This window comes from Aotus nancymaae, unplaced genomic scaffold, assembly GCF_030222135.1.
Source record: "Aotus nancymaae isolate 86718 unplaced genomic scaffold, 86718_ANA_hifiasm-v0.15.2.pri h1tg000006l, whole genome shotgun sequence".
NCBI lineage: Eukaryota > Metazoa > Chordata > Mammalia > Primates > Aotidae > Aotus > Aotus nancymaae.
Window position 1 is genome coordinate 2680651 of NW_026988417.1, and position 22283 is coordinate 2702933.

The following is a 22283-nucleotide window of genomic DNA, read 5'->3' on the forward strand; positions in this document are numbered from 1 at the left end:
TCATGCTCTATGTGGTGTTTTGTGTCTTATTTTGCTCAGCATTATGTTTGACAGTCAGAAATCTTGTTTCTCCATTTCCATTGCTATATGCCGTCCTTCTTTATGAACGGGTTGCAGTTTAGTTGTTTCCAAATCTTGCTGATTGTGGAGCACACATGACACTCTGTTGTCTATAGTTGGAAGGAATTGCTGAGTCTTAGGTGGTTTATATGCTTAACTGATTGCATGTTAAGATCAGTAGCATATTTTTAAATGAAAACTATTTTCCAAAAACAAAAATGGTTTAGTAAGTAGGGCTGAGCACGGTGGCTTACGCCTGTAATCCCAGCAGTTTGGGAGGCTGAGATGGGTGGATCACCTGAGGTCAGGAGTTCGAGACCAGCCTGGCCAACATGGCAAAACCCTGTCTAGACTAAAAAAACAAAATTAGCTGAGCATGGTGGCTGATGCCTGTAACTCCAGCTACTTGGGAGGCTGAGGCAGAAGAATCACTTGAACCTGGAAGGTGGAGGTTGCAGTGAGCTAAGATGGCACCACTGCACTCCAGCCTAGGTGACCGAGCGAGATTCTGTCCGCCCCCCCCATAAAAAAGAATGGTTTAGTAATTATAGTGGCAGTATTTTGTATTTTTTTTTTTTTTTTTGAGACAGAGTTTTACTCTGTCGCTGAGGCTGGAGTTCAGTGGCGTGATCTTGGCTCACTGCAACCTCTGTCACGTGGGTTCAAGCAATTATCCTGCCTTAGGCTCCCAAGTAGCTAGGATTACAGGTGCCTGCCACTGCACCTGGCTAATTTTTGTATTTTTGGTAGAGATGGGGTTTCACCATCTTGATCAGGCTGATCTTGAACTCTGGACCTCGTGATCCACCCACCTCAGCCTCCCAAAGTGCTGGAATTACAGGCATGAGCCATCGCTCCCGGACTAACAATTTAATAGCTGGATAATAGAACAAAGCTGAGTTCTCATATCTGCCTCTGTGTGGAATATGTTATGATAGGTTGTTCTGATTGAAGTATTTGAATAAATATTTTAATGGCTTTTTTTTAGATAATTGTGAACATTTTTCTTTGATGCTGTATCAAACCATCACAAGTGTGATAGTTTCTTAAGGGTTGTTAAGTTCTTAAGGTGTTTGTAAGATAGTTCTTAAGGTATAGTGTAGAAGCTGAAACCAATCAGTGGCTTTTTCCTACACTGTTAGGTGAAAGTCCATTGGTCTGCCTTGTCCTCTGAATGGATCTCTTGCCCGTGCATGGTTTATAACATCACATGTTGATTTTTTTGGTAAAGTATTGGTTTACTAAGGTAGACAGATTTTCCTCATATTAATACTTTTCATCATTATTTTAAAAAATAACATTTGTTAATATCACCACTGATCTCATCAGAAAGTTCTTTAAATGTTGAGTTTTCAAGCCCACAGTGGCAGGTGAAAGTTTTCCAGAGTTCTGATTTTTGCTCAGAAAAATTGTGATGATGAGAAAAGCTCAGATTTTGTTATTGGCCACAAATAGTGCCAATTTGCCTTGAAGTGACAGACTCATTTTGTTCATTTTGGAAAATATCTGACAAATATCCAAGTCTAAATGACCATAGTTTGGCCCATAAGTCATTCTTTCAAGTAAAATTGATGTTTCATGGGTGAAGCGGGCCATTCAATTGGCAATGCACAGTGAGATTCCGTGAGGCAGCCTCTTCCTGGGGTGTGCCGGAGAGACGCTTTATGTGTACTTCCCACTGTGTCACACAGACTATTCAGAAGACCTTTGCTTAGGTGTTCAGGTTTATGCAAAATAATTATTTTTACTGCATCAGGGACATTCTTAAGTGGAACTGGCTTTTTCCCTCCCTCATAACTCTGAAGTGTGTGGCAGTGAAGAACGCAGTGGCCACTAGCATGCTTTGCTCCTGCTGCCTTCGTCCTTGCCTTGGTGCTTAGCTCGTTTACCCACCATTGCTTTTGCCCTGTCAGTGTGAATGTCAGCACAGTGAAAAAGGCAGAGAACATTTTGGTACTAATTTGAAACTAGTTTTGACTCGTGGGCCTACTTAACGGTGTTAGGGTGAAAATCCTCTTTTACTAGCCATTAATAGTTAACCATGGATTTCTTGAAACTTCCTCAACTTTTATATCTGATGATACATATTTAACATAGGTATCAACCATATTTTTTTTTGTCTAGTATTTGGAAAAGAATGCTTTCCCTTCTAATTCTCATTATACCTTTAACACTGAAATTCGTCAGAGAACTTAGTTAATTATCTATCAATGATGTGTTCAGCTTGGTGATTAGGCTTACAGAATTGCTTTAACCTCTCTGTGGCTCTAGGCTATGCTGGGCCATCTAAATGGGGTCCTCTTACCACACTCTGAGAACCACTGTTCTGTTGGGCCGTCTTTTCCTTACTGACTTGAGGGATTTTCTTTATATACACTCAGTAGAAGCTCTTTATTGGTTATATTCGTTGTAGTTATTTTCTGTCTCTTTTTTCTTTTTTGTTTATTTTTCACTGTGTGATGATGTCTCTTTGTAAACACGGATTCATTTTTTTTTTCTTTTTATCTTGATATGCTACCAGCACAGCCACTCACTGCAGCCCCTGCTGGGGTGTGAATGTGCACAACGCACTTCATGTCCAGGCGTGCAGCATAAATTGCGGAGTGTAAGGTGAAGCCAGCTTTATTGACTCCCAGATTAGTGCTTCCACGATCTATATCTCATTGTAGATTGATCTTAACCTGAAAATTAAAAAAAAAAAGTAAATACCAGAGGACTTCATTTTCTTTTCTGTTTTTGAGACAGTCTGGCTCTCGCCCAGTCTGGAGTGCAGTGGCGCAATCTCAAACACTACAGCCTTCACCTCTCGTGTTCAAGCAATCCTCCTGCCCCAGTCTCCTGAGTAGCTGGGACTACAGGTGCCCACCACCATGTGTGGCTAATTTTTGCATTTTTAGTAGAGATGGGGTTTTGCCTTGTTGCTTAGGCTGGTCTTGAACCCCCGGGCTCAAGCGAGTCTCTCTCTCTTGCCCTGACTGGACCTCAATTGATCTGCCTGCTCTGGCCTCCCAAAGTTCTGGGATTACAGGAGTGAGCTACTGCACCCAGCCCAAATATGATAAAGATGCAGGGGTAATGGGAAGCGTATTTAGATCATGGGCAGGTCTGCAGTGTGTCCATGGGCTTTGCCACCAAGTCCGATGTCCTGGTGTGCCTCAGTGCACTGTTTCCACAGGCTTTTTAGGAAAGAGTATTGGTTGGCTTACTAATACTCTATCTTGGGCCAGAGGCCCACTGAAAGAGAAATCAGACAGGGAAGAGAGGTGGGATGGTTGAGACATTTTTGCATAGACTTGCAAGGGGACACAGGCCTAACTCAAAAAATCTTGGTCCTAATAGTCGGGACCAAGTCTGTGTGGAATTTAGCAGTTTGATTTCAGCTAATCATTCATCTGTCTCTTTAAAATAATGTTAATTTGAATTTCACCATTTAAAAAATAATTCACTTATACCACCTTGAGTTTTTATAGTTCTATAAAGGCTAAAAGACATGTTATGTTGCATTTTAACATTTGCATGTGGTTAACAAAAATAGGTTTAGTCTGATGGGAGATGTGATGAGGGGATGGCACTTTGGGGTAATTATTTTTTCTTTAAAGGGCCGTGAACTCAAGCATCCTGCCGTAAAGAAGACTACTCGGCAAGTAGTCTTAAGTTTCTGTTTTTCTGTTTTCACAAAGTTTCTGTTTTTCTGTTTTCACGGTTGACTGCTTTAGACTACATTTTGATTATGGACATTCACAATTGTTGTCTTTATTTGCATATGTCATTAAAATGTAACTTGAGTTTTACACTAAGGAACCAGGTTCTCCAATAGTTATTTATGCCCGTAGATCAATCAAGGTAAATAGTCCCAACCTAAACCAGCCACTTGAGAGTTTGCTGGCCGGGCGCGGTGGCTCACGCCTATAATCCCAGCACTTTGGGAGACCAAGGCAGGCGGATCACGAGGTCAGGAGATTGAGACCATCCTGGCCAACATGGTGAAACCCCATCTCTACTAAAGATACAAAAATTAGCTGGGTGTGGTGGTACATGCCTGCAATTCCAGCTACTCGAGAGGCTGAGGTAGGAGAATTGCTTGAACCAGGGAGTTGGAGGTTGCAGTGAGCCAAGATTTTGCCACTGCACTCCAGCCTGGTGATAGCAATCTCAAAAAAAAAAAAAAAAGGTTCCTAGTATTTGTCCTTAATCTTGAATGTTTGCCCAATAGTTATTATGCCCATAGACCAGTCAAGGCATGTAGTCCCAACTGAAACCAGCCATTTAAGAGTTTGCTAGTATTTGTCCTTATCATGAATACTTGCCCTGTTGTGTTTTGGGTCATATTAGAAACATACAAATTTCTCTTTGATGCACTTCATGAAAGTAGTTGCTGATGTAATTTGTTGGAATTACCCAAAATTGCCAGATTGACTTGAGTTAGCCTTATAGAAAGATAAGCTGAGCGTGAGCTTTGGCTTTTTTCCTTTGGCATAATGCTTTTGAGAGTCATCTATGTTGTTACATGTAGCAATAGTTAATTCCTTTTACTTCTGGGTAATAATCCATTGCATGGATAAACCACAGTCTGCTTATCCATTCACCAATAGAGGGACATTTGTATTTTCCAGTTTGGGCTGTTCTGAGTAGAGCTACTGGGAGCACTTGAGTATCAGTCTTTGAAGTGGATGCAGTTTATTTCTCTTTGATAAGCACCTGGGAGTGGAATTACTGAGTCCTGTAGGGCAAGTGCTCATACTGTTTTGCAGCCATGTATGAGAGTTCCAGCTGATCTTTATCCTTGCCAAGGACTGGATATTGGCAGTCTTTACTTAAATAGCCATACTAGTCGTTGATAGTGTTATCCTTCATTATGGTTTTAATCTGCATTTTCCTAACGACTTGTTGAGCATCTTTTCATGTACCTAATTTTCCATTTGTATCTCTTTGGTAAAGTGGCTTTTCAAATCTTTTGCTCATTTTTATTGAGTTGTCTTAAGTTGTGAGATTTTTTTTTTATATAATCTCAATATACAAGCCCTTTATTAGATAGGCTTCACAAACATTTTCTCTCTGTGTGTGGCTGGCATTTTCATTACATAACACTGTCCTTTGAAGAACAAAAGTTTTATATTTTGATCAAATCCAATTTGTGTTTTTTTTTTTTTTTTTTTTTTTTGAGACGGAGTTTCGCTCTTGTTACCCAGGCTGGAGTGCAATGGCGCGATCTTGGCTCACCGCAACCTCCGCCTCCTGGGTTCAGGCAATTCTCCTGCCTCAGCCTCCCAAGTAGCTGGGATTACAGGCACGCACCACCATGCCCAGCTAATTTTTTGTATTTTCAGTAGAGATGGGGTTTCACCATGTTGACCAGGATGGTCTTGATCTCTTGACCTCGTGATCCACCCGCCTCGGCCACCCAATGTGTTTTTTTTTTTTTTTTTTTTTTTTTGAGACAAAGTCTCGCTCTGCCGCCAGGCTGGAGTACAGTGGTGCAGTCTTGGCTCATTGCAACCTCAGCCTGCCTAGTTCGAGCGACTCTTCTGCCTCAGCCTGCTGAGTAGCTGGGATTACAGGTTTGTGCCACCATGCCCAGCTAATTTCCAATTTGTATTTTTAAATAATTTATGCTTTTGTGTTTCATGTAAGAAATCTTCACTACTCAAGGTCATAAAGTTTTTTTGCCCATTGTTTTTTTCTGTATCTTAATAGTTTTAGCATATACATTTAGGTCTATGAGCCGTGCTTTTATCTGTTGTAAAGTAAGGGTTGAAGGTCATCTTTTTTGGCATATTGATATCCAGTTGCTCCAGAACTGTTTATTGAATAGATAGTCTTGTCTCATTGAGTTACCTTGGCACCTTTGTCAAAAATGATTTGGTTCTGTACGTATGGATCTATTATTGGGTGCTGTGTTCCACTTTACATATATACCTGTTCCTTTGCCAGTACCATACTATCCTGATTCTTGAAGCTACTTATATTAAGTCATGAAATTACATAGATGTCTACCAACTTTCTTCTTTTTCAAAAGTGATTTGCATATATTAAATTCTTTGCATTTCTGCATCAACTTTAGAGCTAGCTTGTCAGTGTCTGCAGAAAAGCCTGTTGGGATTTTAATTGGCATTGTGACGCTATAGGTCAGTTTGGGGGAGAATTGAAAATTTAACAATATTGAGTCTTCCAGTCTATGAACATGGTGTAACTCTTCATTTATTTAGGTCATTTAAGTTTATTTTCAGCATTGTTTTGTAATCTTCAATATACATAGTCTTTGTACATCAGTATATTAAAAACTTTATGTACAGGCATGGTGGCTCACATTTGTAATCCAGCACTTTGGGAGGCCTAGGCAGGTGGATTACTTGAGGTCAGGAGTTCAAGACCAGTGTGGGCAACATAGTGAGATCCTGGCTCTACAAAAAATAAAATAAAATACATTTCCCAAAACATTTTATATTTTCTTACTATTTAAAATGTACTCTACAAAGTTTCAATATTTGTTTATTGCTAGTACATAGAAATTCAATTTGTTTGTGGATATTGGCCTTGTATAATACGAAAATTCATTTATTAGTTCTACTGGCCTTTTGGTAGATTCCTTAGGATTTTCTGTGTAGATGATCATGCTGTCTATAAATAATGTGTTTCTTCCTTTGCAATCTGTATATCTTCATTTTTTCTTGCCCGATTCCACTAACTAGGTGTTCCTATATGAGGTTGAATGGAGTGGTGTGAGTAGGCATCCTTCTCTTGCTCATGATCTTAGGAGAAAGCATTTAGTCTTTCATCATTTAGTGTATGTCAGATTGAGGAAGTTTACTTCTTTTTATTTATTTATTATTTATTTATTTGAGGAAGTTTACTTCTGTTTTTAGTTTGCTAAGAATTATTATGAATAGACACTGAATTTTGTCATACTATCTACATCTATTAAGATGATCACAGAATTTTCCTTTTTTATTTTGTTAATGAAATAAATTATGGTGATTTTCAAAATGTTGGAAAACTTTGCATTCCTAGGGTAAGTCACATTTGGTTGTGATGTATTAACCTTTTGCTAGGTTGCTAATTGGGTAAATTGGAATTACTAATGTTTTATTAAGGATTATTGTGTCTATGTTAATGAAGGATATTAGTCTATAAATTTCTTGTCTCATATCTTTGTGTGCTTTTGATGTCAGGTTATTACTTAGTTTATAAAATGAACTAGGATGTATTTTCTTTTTCATTTTCTGGAAAGGAAAAGCTTGTGTAAAATTAGTATTATTTCTACCTTAAGTGTTTGGTAGAATTCACCAGTAAAGCTGTCTTGGCCTGAAGTTGCTTTATTGGGAAGATTTTGAACTGTGAGTTCACCTCATTTGATAGAAGTTATCTGTATCTTTGTTAGTGAGCTTTGCTAGTTTTTGTCTTTAAGGAAATTTTCCCATTTTATATTAAATACTGTGACATAAAGTTGTTCAGAATATTTATTACCTTTTACGTTTCCATAAGATCTGTAGTGATTGTTACCCTCTTCTTTTTATTCCTGATGCCAGTTGTTTGAGTTTTGTCCCTCCTTTTCCCCTATGACAGGCTAGATAATTTAACTGATCTTTTCAAAGAACCGCATTTTGTTTTAATTGCTTTTCCATTTCCTTTTTTGTTAATTTTGCTCTTTATTAATTTCATTCCTCTACTTAGTTTACACCCCCCCGCCACAAGAGCAGTCAAGCAAAGCAGTGGGAGTCAAGAGAAGGAATAAAGAATCTGTGCTGGTTGTGATCAGTTAGTGGCAACAGCACTGCATTTGTACTAGCCTCTTAAGGTGGAATTTTCTTAAGGTGGAAGTTTACATAATTTTGTTTGAGACATTTCTTCTTTTCCAGTGTGTTTAATTCTATAAATTTCCATTTGCACCAATCACACAGGATCTATAAATTTCTATCTAAACATTCCTTTTGCTGCATCCCACAGATTCTCATATGTAATATTTTTCATTCTACTCAAAATATCTCATAATTGCCTTTATTATGATTTTTTCATTGACCCATGTATTGTTCAGAAGTATGTTTTTATTTTATTTTATATTTTTATTTTTTTGAGACAGAGTCTCACTCTGCCCCCAGGCTGAAGTGCAGTGGTGCGATCTCAGCTCACTGCAACCTCCTGCCTCCTGGGTTCAGGCGATTCTCCTGCCTCAGCTTCCTGAGTAGCTGGGACTACAGGTGCATGCCACCATACCCAGCTAATTTTTGTATTTTTAGTACAGACGGGATTTCACCACGTTGGCCAGGCTGGTCTGGAACTCCTGACCTCAGGTGATCTGCCTGCCTTGGCCTCTGAAAAGTGCTGGGATTACAGGTGTGAGCCACCGCCCTGGACCCTAATTTTTGTGTTTTGTTTTGTTTTGTTTCAGATGGAGTTTGGCTCTTGTTGCCCATGCTGGAGTGCAATGTGCAATCTCAGCTCACCGCATCCTCCACTTGGGTGGATTGCCCAAGCTCAAGAGTTTGAGACCAGCCTGGGCAACACAGAGAAACCCCATCTCTACTAAAATATGAACATAGCTAGGCATGATGGCATGATCCAGCTATTCGGGAGACTGAAGCAGGAAATTTGCTGGAACCCAGGAGGTGGAGGTTGCAGTGAACTGAGATCGTGCCACTGCACTTTGGCCTAGTGGGTGACAAAGTGAGACTGTCTCCAAAAAAAAAAAATTCTTTTTAAAATGAATATTTTAAATTGTTTCATTTTGCCTCCTGTGGACTTACTACCTATATTTCTTTGTCTTTGCTTTATAACTTTTTAGTTGTTCTAGGGTTTATAGTATATAGCTTCCACTTTTCAGCCTCTGCTTTCAAAGAATACCGTACTGCTTAACATGTAGTGTAAGTACCTTATAGTAGTATACTTGGAGCGCCACCATCTCTGCTGCTGGTGTAGTCATGTATTTTTCTTACGTGTATTATATACCTCAGCATTTTTGTTTCTTTAAATAGCTAATTATCTTTTTTTTTCTTTTTTTGAGATGGAGTTTCGCTTTTGTTACCCAGGCTGGAGTGCAATGGCGCAATCTCGGCTCACCACAACCTCCGCCTCCTGGGTTCAGGCAATTCTCCTGCCTCAGCCTCCCGAGTAGCTGGGATTACAGGCACGCGCCGCCATGCCCAGCTAATTTTTTGTATTTTTAGTAGAGACGGGGTTTCACCATGTTGACCAGGATGGTCTCGATCTCTTGACCTCGTGATCCACCCGCCTCGACCTCCCAAAGTGCTGGGATTACAGGCGTGAGCCACCGCGCCCGGCCGCTAATTATCTTTTAAAAAGACCTTATAAATAAATACGAAGGTCTTGACCCCCATATTTATCCTGTTTGGTGCTCTCCATTCCTTTGTGTAGATCCACATTTTGATTGGGTATTATTTTCCCTCTGTCTCAGAACTGCCTTCAACATTTCCTGTGGGCCAAGGAAGCTTCTGTTTGAAAGCTTTTATTTTGCCTTTATTTAAAAAGATATTTCTGTTTGGAATGTGAGGTTGTTGGTCATTGCTTTTCTGGCCTCCCCAGTTTGTGGTGGGAAACATTTTGTCATACTTGTCTTTGCTCCTGCATATGTAAGGTGATTCATCTTCCTCCGTCTGCTTCTGAGATTTGCACTTTATCACTGGTTTTCGGCAGTTTGACTGTGATGGGCATCTGTGTACTTTGCTTTGTGTTTATTGTGTTTTGGATTAATTGAGCTTCTAGTGAGTGTGGGCTTACATAGTGTGAATTTATGGTTTCATCAAATTTGGAAATATTTCTTCCCATAGCCCCCCTTTCTCTGGAATGTCATGACCATTTTTTCTGGGATATTAGACATCTTGAGTTTGTCTTGCAAATGCTTTATTCATTTTTTCTTTCTTCTCTGTGCTTCATTTTGGATGATGATAATGATGATGATGATGACGATTTTGAGACAGAGTCTTGCTCTGTCGCCCAGACTGGAGTGCAGTGGTGTGATCTTGGCTCACTGCAACCTCCGCCTCCCAGGTTCAAGCGATTCTCCTGCCTCAGCCTCCTGAGTAACTGGGATTATAGGCACCTGCCGTTATTACAGGCGCCCAGCTAATTTTTTTTTTTAAGATGGAGTTTCGCCCTTGTTGCCCAGGGTGGAGTGCAATGGCGCGATCTTGTCTCACCACAACCTCCACTTCCCACGTTCAAGTGATTCTCCTGCCTCAACCTTCTAAGTAGCTGGGATTACAGGCGTGTGCCACTATGCTTGGCTAACTTTTTGTATTTTTTAGTGGAGACAGGGTTTCTCCATGTTGGTCAGGCTGATCTCGAACTCCCAATCTCAGGTGATCTGCCCACCTCGGCCTCCCAAAGTGCTGGGATTACAGGTGTGTGCACCCAGCCCTAATTTTGTTTTATTTTGTTTTGTTTGAGATGGAGTTTCGTTCTTGTTGCCCAGACTGGAGTGCAGTGATACAGTCTCGGCTCACCACAACCTCTGCTTCCTGGGTTCAAGTGATTCTCCTGCCTCAGCCTCCTGAGTAGCTGGGATTACAAGCGTGCACCACCATGCCCGGCTGATTTTTGTATTTTTAGTAGAGTCAGGGCTTCACCATGTTGGTCAGGCTGGTCTTGAACTCCTGACCTCAGATAATCCACTTGCCTCGGCCTCCCAAAATGCTGGGATTACAGGCAGGAGCCGCCACACCTAAGCTGGATTATTTTTATTGCCCGTCTTCAGGTTTATTGGTATTCTTATCTGCCTAATATGTTAAGTCTATTTAATGTAATTTTTCTTTTATATCTTATTTCTCAACTCTGGAAGTTTCATTTGCTTTATTTATTTATTGACATCCTCAATTTCTCTTCCTATGGTGTTTATTTTTCCTGTTTCTTAAACATGTGGAGTTTCTTTATAATTGTCAATTTCAGATTCTTGACTGTTAGTTGTATCATCTCTGTTATTTGGGGGATCTGTTTCTTTTTTTATTTTTTCAAGATGGAGTCTTGCTCTGTTGCCCAGGCTGGAGTGCAGTGGTATGATTTTGGCTCGCTGCAGCCTCCGCCTCCTGGGTTCAAACAATTCTGCTTCAGCCTCCTGAGTAGTGGGGATTACAGGTGCCTGCCACCATGCCCGGCTAGTTTTTGTGTTTTTGGTAGACACTGGGTTTAATCATGTTGGTCAGGCAGGTTTCCAACTCCTGACCTCAGGTGATATACTCACCTCAGCCTCCCAAAGTGCTGGGATTATAGATGTGAGCCACTGTGCCTGGCCTGGGGAATCTGTTTGTTCTTCCTTTTTTTTTCTTTCTTTTTTCTGAGACAGACCCTCTCTGTGTTGCCGTGGCTGGAGTGCAGTGGCTTGATCTAGACTCACTGCAACCTCCACTTCCCTGGTTCAAGCAATTCTCCTGCCTCAGCCTCCCAAGTAGCTGGGATTGCAGGCTGGTGCCCGCATGCCTAACTGAATTTTGTATTTTTAGTAGAGACAGGATTTCACCATGTTGGTCAGGCTGGTCTCAAACTCCTGACCCCAAGTGGTATACTTGACTCAGCCACCCAAAGTGCTGGGATTACAAGCGTGAGCCACCACGCCCAGCCTGGGGGATCTGTTTCTATTGATTGGCTTTTCCTCCTCCTTGAGAGTCATTTGTCCTGCTTTGGGTTTTGTTACTGGCTGCTGGACATCGTGAATTTTATATTGTTAATTTTGCTGGATTTTGTTATTTTTCTTTTAAATTGTGTTAGACTTTGGTGTAATGTGACTGAGATTAAATCTATATACGAGGAATGCTATAATGGGACACATATAAGGATTTAATATGTAGTCATCAGGTACCCTATTTTAAAAGACTTCCTTTCATCTCTTGTCTCCAGGAAATGTTGCTTTCAAGTTCTTGATTGCTGTTCTGAGTGTACTGCATTCCAGCCGTCATTATAGGCGCTGATGTACAATAGTGAGCCAGTAGATAGGTTCTGGCTCTCATGAGCTGATATTCCAGTGTTGAAGACATAAAACAACAACACAAGTAGAACACCAGGATTTCAGAAAGCAGTTTGTGATAGAGGAGATTAACTGGGATGTTCAGGTTGATGGGTAAGCCAGAGCTCAGGAGATGGGCACTACATCCATAATCAGAACAAGCACATTTTAACATAAAGAATAATAAACAGGTGTCAGAGTGTGTTGGCTCATGCCTGTAATCTCAGCACTTTGGGAGGCCGAGATAGGTGGATCACCTGAGGTCAGGAGTTGGAGACCGCCCGGCCAACGTGGTAAAACCCCGTCTCTACTAAAAATAGAAAAATTAGCTGGGCATGGTGGTAGGCGTGCATAATCCAAGCTACTCAGGAGACTGAGACAGGAGAATCGATTGAACCTGGGAGGTCGAGGTTGCAAGCCAAGATCGCACCATTGCACTCCAGCCTGGGCAACAAGAGTGAAACTCCATCTCAAGAAAAAAAAAAAAGAATAATTAACAAGTAACAACAGGTCAGCTCCCCAGATCTGTGAAGTGAACACTAAAGAATATGGCCAGGGCAGATCTAGGGAGCAGCCACTAGAGGGAGCTTAAGGAGAGGACTCAAGAAAGCAACAGACTTGGAAGTGGAGTGGGTATTGTTATACCCTGCTGGGTAGCAGAGAGGCGCCCTGAGGTCCTGCAGGCTGGGACAGAGTGCTGGACAGTGTGTGCCCCCCAGTCCCTGCACACCACTGCTAGGGAGCTGCCTCGGGGAAAGAGCAAGAACAGAAAAGCACAGCAACCTGGAGGGAGACCCCTTCTTCTTCATTGTCCCTGTAGCACCCTCCACCCACACGACCACACATTGTACCTACCTGCTGGCAGGGGAGAAATGTTTACAGGTGCAGCTCGTTCATCGTAAGCATGGCAAAGAAGGGTGAATTTGGAGTTGAGAGGCCAAAAAATTAACTGGCTCAACCAGCCTCCCTGAGTAGGTGATCTTTTTGCTGAGGACTTATGGGACAGCACTGTACAGTCTACCAGAGCCATTCAGAGACTCAGTGACTGTCGGTACAAGGCAAAGGAGCAACGGCAGTGACGTAAAATCAGAACTTTGACTTGGGCAACCTTGAAAGCTGTGGTAAGAAATACGGAGTTTGCTTCTAAGTGATAGAGAGGAGAACAGAAGTTTTATCTAGGGAGTTCCATGCTCTCACTCTGCTGCTACCTGGAGAATGGGTGATTAGCAGGTACATTTGGAAGTAGATGTGCCACTAGAGAGAGCCAGTGCAGCTGTGCAGGCAAGAGGTGGGTGATGATGGCTTCGACTGGGTTGGAAGCAGCAGAGGAAGAAGAATGGGTGAATTGTGGAGATGTTTAGGATTGAGGTGGAGTGGACAGCTTTGCTGCTAGATTGGTGTGGGATGGAGAAGAGCGTGAACCTCATGTGTTGAAGGGAACGGACCCGCTTAGGGAACAGCCTCTTCTATCACTGCCCTCTCCTTGCCCTACGATGCCTCATCAATCAGAACTCCGTGGCCTTCCAGCCACTGTTGGTATGGGAATAGTCTCACTTTCCGGTACTCATGTCCAGTCTACATAAATACCTAAATGTGGCCAAGTGTGGTGGCTCGTGCCTGTAATCCCAGCACTTTGGGAAATGAAGGCAGGTTGGATCACCTGAGCTCAGGAGTTTGAGAGCAACATGGCGAAACTCTGTGTCTACCAAAAATGCAGAAAGTAGCTGGGCGTGGTGGTGCACGCCTGTGGTCCCAGGTGCTCAGGAGGCTGAGATGAGACGATTACTTGAGTCTGGGAGGTGAAGGTTGCAGTGAGCTGAGATTGCGCCTACGCTAAGGCCTGGGTTATAAAGCCAGATCCTATTTCCCCCCAACAAACCACCAAACCTAAATGTCTCATCTGGTTAATTCAAAGCCTCTTCCCCTCAAGTTAAGTGATGGCAGGAGTCCCCAAGGGTGGAGGGCGGTGGTGTATGTTCTGCTTCCTTATGCCTGCCCTCTTCCTCCAGGATGGAGAAGGGGCTCTGGAGAGGAGACTTGGGGTCTTTGTTCTCTGCTGGGTTGTCTAGGGTTCTTTTTGGCCCACTAGCACTAGGCCTCTGGTCCTAATGGGTGGCCCATTGGTTGCTGGCTCTTCATGGTGGGAGGCTGCCTTAGTGTGCTCAGACTCCTGCAACAGAATACCATGGGCTGGGCTGCTTAGAAACAGCAGGCATTTCTATCTTTTATAGTCTGGAGAGCTAGAAGGTCTAAGATCAGGGTGCTGGCAGATTGGTGCCTGGGAAGGGCCTGAGCTCTGGGTCATAGCCCTCTCGCCGTCCTCATGTGGTGGAAGGACAGGGCAGATCTCTGGGGCCTCCTTTATAAAAGGCACTAATCCCGTTCATGAAGACTCCGTCGTCATGACCTAATCACTTCCTAAAAGGCCCCACTTCCTGATACGTTATTACCTTAGGGGTTAAAATTTCAACTTACGAATGGGGAAAGGCGGGGGCAGAAACATTCAGAACAGAGCAAAACATTCAGACCTTTGGACCCTTCTGAGACCTCGGTGGGAACTTTGTGCTGGACTGTCTGGTAGAGACTCTATGTGACACATAATCAGCCTGCCCTCCTCCCCCTACCACCACCGTCTGCACTCTGCCCCCCCTTCTTCCATGGTGTAATTCTGGGGTGGGATTCTTTCAGGATAACACAAGCTCCTGCCTTCCTGTGTGCTGGCAGCAGCTGAGCTAGATCCTCTGTTGTCTCATTCCTCGGCCCACTTGGCAACGCTCAGGCTTTTCTGCTGCAGGGTCTTTTCTGCAAGGCCCACCACCAGTGTGTGTGTGCCCCAGCTCCACAGCACCCATCACAGGCCCTTGGGAGTTTTCTTGTTCTTGGCTCAGCAGCCGGCTGGAGTGCTGTAGGCATCTGAACAGACCTGACCAAGTCCAGCCCGGGATCAGCCCCAGGTTCCTTGCCACAGGCCACCACCCATCTCTCTGAGGGCTTGTCTCAGTGGCTTCATGCTTGACTTGGGGAGGGGTGGGTGAGGGGAGCACCCTTTGCCTTGTGGGAACCAGAGTGGGACAGTGCAGTACTCTTGAGACTTAGGTGATTTCCTTTCTGGAAGCCTCTCTTTTGCCTATGATTCTCTTCCTCAGGCTATGGGGGTTAGGAGGCTTAATGTTTATGGAGCTGGGAGACCCTGTCGTGAGCCCAGGGAAGGTTCTCTAGCATTCTGCATCACCTTGTGGGCATCCTCAGCTCTGAGACCTGAGCCCCTCTTTCCATGGAGCAGAGTCCTTCTCACGGCCTGTTCTAGAGGGGGCCCCAGTGCCAGTTGGGTGGGTAACTTGAGGGCGGCGGGAACCTCAGGTTGTGTTGTGTTTCTCTAGTGGTTGTTGGTGAAACCCTTTTGGTACTTACTGTTGGGCATGGGACATAGGAAGGTCTTTACCCGGTGTTCACTCTTTTTTTTTTTTTTTGAGACAGTGTCTCTCTCTGTTTGTCATGCTGGCACAATCTTGGCTCACTGCAACCTCCGCCTCCTGGGTTCAAGAGATTCTCCTGCCTCAGCCTCCTGAGTAGTTAAGATTATAGGTGCGCGATACCACACCCAGCCGATTTTTGTAATGGTGGGTGGATCATTTGAACTCAGGAGTTTGAGAGCAACCCGAGCAACCTGGTGAAACTCTGTGTCTACCAAAAATGCAGAAAGTAGCTGGGCGTGGTGGCGCATGCCTGTAGTCCCAGGTACTCAGCAGGTTGAGGTAAGAAGATTGCTTGAGCAGTTGTAGAGACAGGGTTTCACCTGAGGTCAGGCTGGTCTCGAACTCCTGACCTCAGGTGATCCACCTGCCTTGGCCTTCCACAGTGCTGTCATTACAGGCGTGAGCCATTACGCCTGGCTGAGGGTTCTCTTTCTTAAGCCTCCTTTTTCCTCAGTCAGAGCAGGCAGTGCAGGCTATGGGATTCCCCAGGACAGAGAGGCCTCTGCCCTGCACCACTTGATGCGAGGCTCAGAGAGGTCACTAGGTTTCTACTGTATGCTGTCTCTGGTGACCATGGGCACATCACTTTCCAGAGGTGCCCACTGAGGTGGTCATTGCATGTGCTGATTAGGACACTGGGAGTAAAACTGTGCTTTTTAAAATTTAGCATAATTTTTATACTTAATTTTTTTTTTTTTTTTTTGAGACGGAGTTTCACTCTTGTTACCCAGACTGGAGTGCAATGGCGCGATCTCGGCTCACCGCAACCTCCGCCTCCTGGGTTCAGGCAATTCTCCTGCCTCAGCCTCCTGAGTAGCTGGGATTACAGGCACGCACCACCATGCCCAGCTAATTTTTTGTATTTTTAGTAGAGACGGGGTTTCACCGTGTTGACCAGGATGGTCTTGATCTCTTGACCTCGTGATCCACCTGCCTCGACCTCCCAAAGTGCTGGGATTACAGGCGTGAGCCACCACGCCCGGCCCTTAAAAAAATTTTAAATAGAGACAAGATCTTGCTGTGTTACCCAGGCTGGTCTCAAACTCCTGGGCTCAAATGATCCTCTCATCTTGGCCTCCCAAAGTGGTGGGATTACAGGTGTGAACCACCATACCCAGCTGAATTGTTTTCTTTGCGTGTGTGTGTCTGTGTGACGATGTCTGTGTCACCTAGGTGGGAGTGCAGTGGGGCACAATCAATGCTCACTGTAGCCTCAACTTCCTAGGCTCAAATGATCCTCTCACCTTAGCCTCCTGCATAGCTGGGACTACAGGCAGGCACCAACATGACCAGCCTATTTTTTGTATTTCTCGTAGCAGTGGGATTTCACCATGTTGCCAGCAAGCCACCCACCTCAGACTCCCAAAGTGCTGAGATTACACGTGTGAGCCACTGTGCCCGGCAAAGATACTTTCTTTTCAATATCTAGATTTTACAATTTTTAAAAAGGTATTTTTCCAGGCAGTTAATAAAAAAATTGATGCTTTGAACATTTTAACATAACTGGTCTATTCTGTTCTCTTTTTAAAGCAGAGCCAAGATTTTCTTCTTCACTCCTCGCTTGGTGGCTCCCAGCCAGAGGCCGGCAGTGGTGGGAGGCTCACTCTGAGTGCACAGACACTACCTTCGGACACCGCTTGCTCGTGCGAGGCCTGCAGTGAGCGCAGGTATGTGCTGTGTGCGTCACGTCACTCACACCTGTCCACGACAATGTGCAGATGCATGTTGGAGCCGGACCGAGAAACTGGGCTAATGTGACAGACAGCAGCGAGGAGAGTGAGGCAGTCACTTGGCTATTGTGAAAAAGAGCCAGATGAGTAAGACAAAAACTCCTGCTCTTGAGGAACTGGCACCAGGAAGCATCCTCAGAACAGGGGAAGGAGTCCTTAAATAATCAGAATCTAAGAGCAGCCACAGTGAAGGAGAGGAGTGTTGGGCAAGGGCCTGACTGGCAGCTGCTGCATGGCTGAGGGGAGAGCCCAGGAGCTCGTCTTTTTTTTGAGACGGGGTCTGGCTCTGTCCCCGACACTGGAGTGCAGTGGCATGATCTCGGCTCACCACAATCTCCGCCTTCCAGGCTCAAGTGATCACCCTCCCACCTCAGTCCCAGTGTCTGGGACTATAGGCGTGCACCACCAGGTCAGGCTAGTTTTTGTTTATTTTCTAGAGATGGGGCTTCACCACTAGTCTCAAAGTCATGGACTCAAGCAGTTCGCCTGCCTTCGCCTCCCAACGTGCTGGGATTATAGGCGTGAGCCAGCATGCCTGGCCCAGGAGCACATCTAAAATGCTCTGTGCTGTGGCTCAGGAAGGAGTATAGCCAAGTTGCGGGGGCAAAGGTGAGGGCAAGGCTGACCATTAGGTACCTTGGAGGTGAAGGGCAGGTCAGCAGTGGGGATGTGGGACCCTGATTGTGGACAGTAGCTGCAGACGCTCCTGTCATCTGTGCAGTGGCTAAGATCTTACGGACGCAGAGGGCACCCTGGGAGATGTGCAGGGGATGCCATCGTCCCCCCTGCACTGACAGCAGCCTGATTGCCGACTCCTGGGAGCTGGGAGCTGGGTGCAGGGCAAGGTGCAAGAGCCTGGGAGGTGCTCTGAGGACAGTATGCTAGGAAGGGAAGCATACCGTCCTGTGTTGTCTAACCGTCCTGTGTTGTCTCACAGAGAAATTTCAGCAGAGGCGGACCGGGAACCTCAGCAGCTGCAGAACTACTGGTCAGAAGTGCGCTACACGGTGCGCTGCATCTACCGCCAGGCAGGGACTCCGCTGGCAGACGACCAGGACCAGTCTCTGGTGCCTGACAAGGAGGGCGTGAAGGAGCTTGTGGATAGGTACATGCCTCCCTTTCCTGTTGTGGCCCTGTGCAAACCCCTGGCCTGCCCATTGTGCAGGATGGGCTTTCCTTACCGTGCTCAGCTGGGCTTGCTCAGCCTTTGGTGCCCGTCAAGTCTGCAGCAGATGAACTGGCCAAAGTGAGCCCCCCAGGCCAAATGTCTTGAATACTTCTGATTCTGATGAAACACTATTGCCTGTATAATTACACAAGAAGTGTTTCTTGCGTCATTTGTTTCTGTGAAGACTGATGACAATACCTGCCTTTTTGAGTCCTGCTGTGCCAGGGATGATGCTGAGTACTTTCACGAGCACTCTTGACTTTATCAACCTAAGGAGAAAGGCAGTTAGCCATTTACGAAGTGAGGAAACAGAGGCTCTGTGAGGTCGGGTAGCTTGTGTGTGTGTGCCTTGTGTGGCTCATGAGGTGGAGACAGCTGAGGCATGCCTGGCTGTGTGGCTGTTTCTCGTGACCGCGCAGCCGTTTTTCAGCAGATACCTATGCTCAGTAACCACACAGAATTTTAGGTGGCCATAATTTTTATTCTTTCTTATAGTTTGATATAACATTTTCTTTGTTTTTTTTTTTGAGATGGAGTTTCGCTATTGTTGCCCAGGCTAGAGTGCAATGGCGCGATCTTGGCTGACTGCAATCTCTGCCTCCCAGGTTCAAGCGATTCTCCTGCCTCAGCCTCTACCTTAGCTGGGACTGGAGGCACCCACCACCACGCCCAGCTAATTTTTGTATTTTTAATAGAGACGGGATTTCACCATGTTGGTCAGGTTGGTCTTGAACTCCTGACCTCAGGTGATCCACCCACCTTGGCCTCCCAAAGTGCTGGGATTCTAGGCATCAGCCACTGTGTCCAGTGATGTAATATATTTTTATGCTATTTGAAATGTTTCAAATAAAAGCAACAGATTTGAGATGGCCATTTCATGGGATGATTCTTATTTGGGTTTCTTTCTCATATTTTGAATGTAGCACATTTAGGAGTTTTGTTGCTTTTTTTTTTTTTTTCTTTTTTCTTTTTGAGATGGAGTCTTATTCTGTTACCCAGGCTAGAGTGCAGTGGCACCATCTCAGTTCACTGCAGCTTCTGTCGCCTGGGTTCAAGCAATTCTCCTGCCTCAGCCCCCCGAGTGGCTGAGATTATAGACACCTGCCACCATGCCTGGCTAATTTTTCTATTTTTAATAGAGATGGGGTTTCACTATCTTGGCCAGGCTGGTCTTGAACTCCTGACTTCGTGATCCCCCTGCCTTGGCCTCCCAAAGTGCTGGGATTACAGGCGTGAGCCACCGTACCCAGTTGGGAGTTTTATAAACTGATGTTTGCTGTGCAGTAGATTCTATCCTGGAGGCAGGGTTAGTGATTTGGCATAGATTAGGTTAACTCATTGAATTCAGCCAAGTATGTTCAGGGTTTGACCTGCAAGCCATTGGTATTTCATGAGATGCTTCTCTGTGGTATGTGCCTTTGTTAGAAGTTAGGTTCCCAGCCAAGCATGGTGGCTCACACCTGTAATCCCAGCACTTTGGAAGGCTGAGGTGGGAGGATTGCGTGGGCCCAAGAGTTTTAAGACCAGCCTGGGCAACATAGCAAAACCTCATCTCTACAAAAAATAATAAAGTTAGCCAGGTGTGGTGAAGCATACCTGTGGTCCCAGCTGCTTGGGAGGCTGAGATAGGAGGAGTGCGTGCTTAAGCCCAGGAGTTCAATGCTGCAGTGAGTTAGGATCGCTCTACTGCACTCCAGCCTGGGCAACAGAGTGAGACCTTGCCTCGAAAAGAAAAAGAAACAAAAACGACAACAAAGAAAGTTAGGTGTCTTAGTGAGTATTAGGAAAAAATGTATATCCACCACGTCAAACCCATGACTTCACGGATTGTTACTGCTGCATCTTCAGTACCTTAGAGGAGCAGCCAGTATGTGGCTGGTGTGCCAGGATCTGTTGAATGTGTGTGTGACTTAGTGAGTGAGCTTCCATAGCATCTTTAGCATATCGCTGCCTCCTTTTTATATAACTTTAAAAACAATTCTGTTTGCAAAAGTATCACATGGTTATTTCCTTAAATTTATAAAATACAGAAATAGGCAATGAAAATAAAAGGGATTGAAGTCTGACATGCAATGACGTGGGTGTCCAGGTTACTTCTAAGTTTGGTTATCTCCGTCAAAACTTGACTCTTCTGTCTTCTGTGGCTTTCCTTTTCTTTCCTTTCCTTTCCTTTCCTTTCCCTTTTTCCTTTCCCTCTCTCTCTCTCTCTCTTTCTTTCTTTCTCTTTCTTTTCTTTTCTATTTTCTTTTCTTCTTTCAAGATGGGGTTTCACCATGTTGGTCAGGCTGGTCTCGAACTCCTGACCTCAGGTGATCCACCTGCCTCGGCCTCCCCCAAGTGCTGGGATTACAGGCATGAGCCACTGTGCCCAGCCATGGCTTTCTTTAAATAGATGAAATATATTCAGTTTTGGGGGCAGTTTTGTTGTTGTTGTTTTTGAGACTGAGTCTTGCTCTTTCACCCAGGCTGGAGTGCAGTGGTGCAATTTCGGCTCACTGCAACCTCTGCCTCCTGGGTTCAAGTGATTCTCCTGCCTCAGCCTCCAGAGTGGCTGGGACTATAGGCACCTGTCACCACGCCTGGCTAATTTTTTGTGTTGTTAGTAGAGACGGGGTTTCACATGTTAGCCAGGATGGTATCAATCTCTTGACCTCATAATCTGCCTGCCTTGGCCTCCCAGAGTGCTAGGATTACAGGTGTTAGCCACCGTGCCTGGTTCCAGGGGACAGTTTTTTTTATACTAGTAATTGAAATTACAGTTGTCATGCTCAAAAAATTAATGTCTGTCTGAAATGCACTAACCATAATGGGAATCCCATTCATCTATACTTTTTTTTTAAACCATATTTTCCATAAGGCTTCACATGTTCCATTGCAAGATTTTACTTGGCTCTTGTCTTTTACAACCCAGGTAGTATGGCAATTTAAAAATAGAACAGGTGACAACTTTCTTTTCTTTTGACATAATGTGGTACGTAGAAGGTGAAAGGATTTACTGTCTAAAATCCAGGAGCTGTAGTTTAGTACATTTTACAAATCATTTCCATTAGAGTGATGAACTCAGACTGATTTCTCCTGATGATTAGTTACGGACGAATATTTGTTATTATATCATTGGGTTTAGGTTTCCATCTAGAGGCTTCTGGATTAAAATACAATTAAATTTCACCATAGCAATGCCACTACTGTAGAATAAGTTTTAAAAAGTGGATTATCATACAAATATTTGTGTCAATAAGAAAATGGATTATCCCAAAATTTAGAGAGAAATTCATGAAAATGTTCATTGCATTTGGCGTCTAGTCATGGGGCATGTATTATTTTTTCCCTACTCTTCAGCCTACAAATTTTATTTTACATACCTTTATTGCTTTTTTGGTGGGATAATTTAAAAAATAGTATTAACTGTGTCTAAAATTTCCTCTGGTGATGAGCCTAATACAAACCCATTTGGATTGTACACTGAGCTCCTAGAAAGAAGGAAAGAGCAGGCTGCCCCAGGTTTTTACTTGTTATCATATAAGCCTTTAGAAGCAGTTGTCCCCAACGTCGTGTCTGCGCATGTGCTCAGGAAATGTCATTTTTCCTGAGTGTGGTGGCTCACGCCGGTAATCCCAGCACTTCGGGAAGCCAAAGTGGGATCACTTGAGCCCAGCCTGGATAACATGGAGAGACCCCATCTATACCAAAAAAATTAAAATTAAATTTACCAGGTGTGATGACTCATACTACTCAAGAGATTGTGAGGCAGGAGGATCACTTGAGCCCAGGGAGTTGAGGCTGCGGTGAGCCGATTTTCTTCATCCTGGGCAACAGAGTGAGACCCTGTCTCAAGAGAGGTGATAGCATGCTCTGCCGGCTGTGTGAGTTCATTCAACTCACCTAACCCATGTGGGCCA

The 22283-nt window shown here is 44.3% G+C and overlaps 1 protein-coding gene across 4 annotated transcripts in view; it reads left to right on the forward strand.

The window, feature by feature from the left end:
* FAM193A (family with sequence similarity 193 member A) overlaps positions 1–22283 on the forward strand; it is a 194366-nt gene that overhangs the window by 70016 nt on the left and 102067 nt on the right. For 3 of the 4 annotated variants that reach the window (XM_012466903.3, XM_012466902.2, XM_064365358.1), the window contains exons 2-3: positions 17017–17153; positions 18154–18321. In XM_012466903.3, the coding sequence (XP_012322326.1) occupies positions 17017–17153; positions 18154–18321 (305 nt within the window). The remainder of the gene's footprint in view (positions 1–17016; positions 17154–18153; positions 18322–22283) is intronic. The other variant, XM_064365352.1, reaches the window with a different exon arrangement.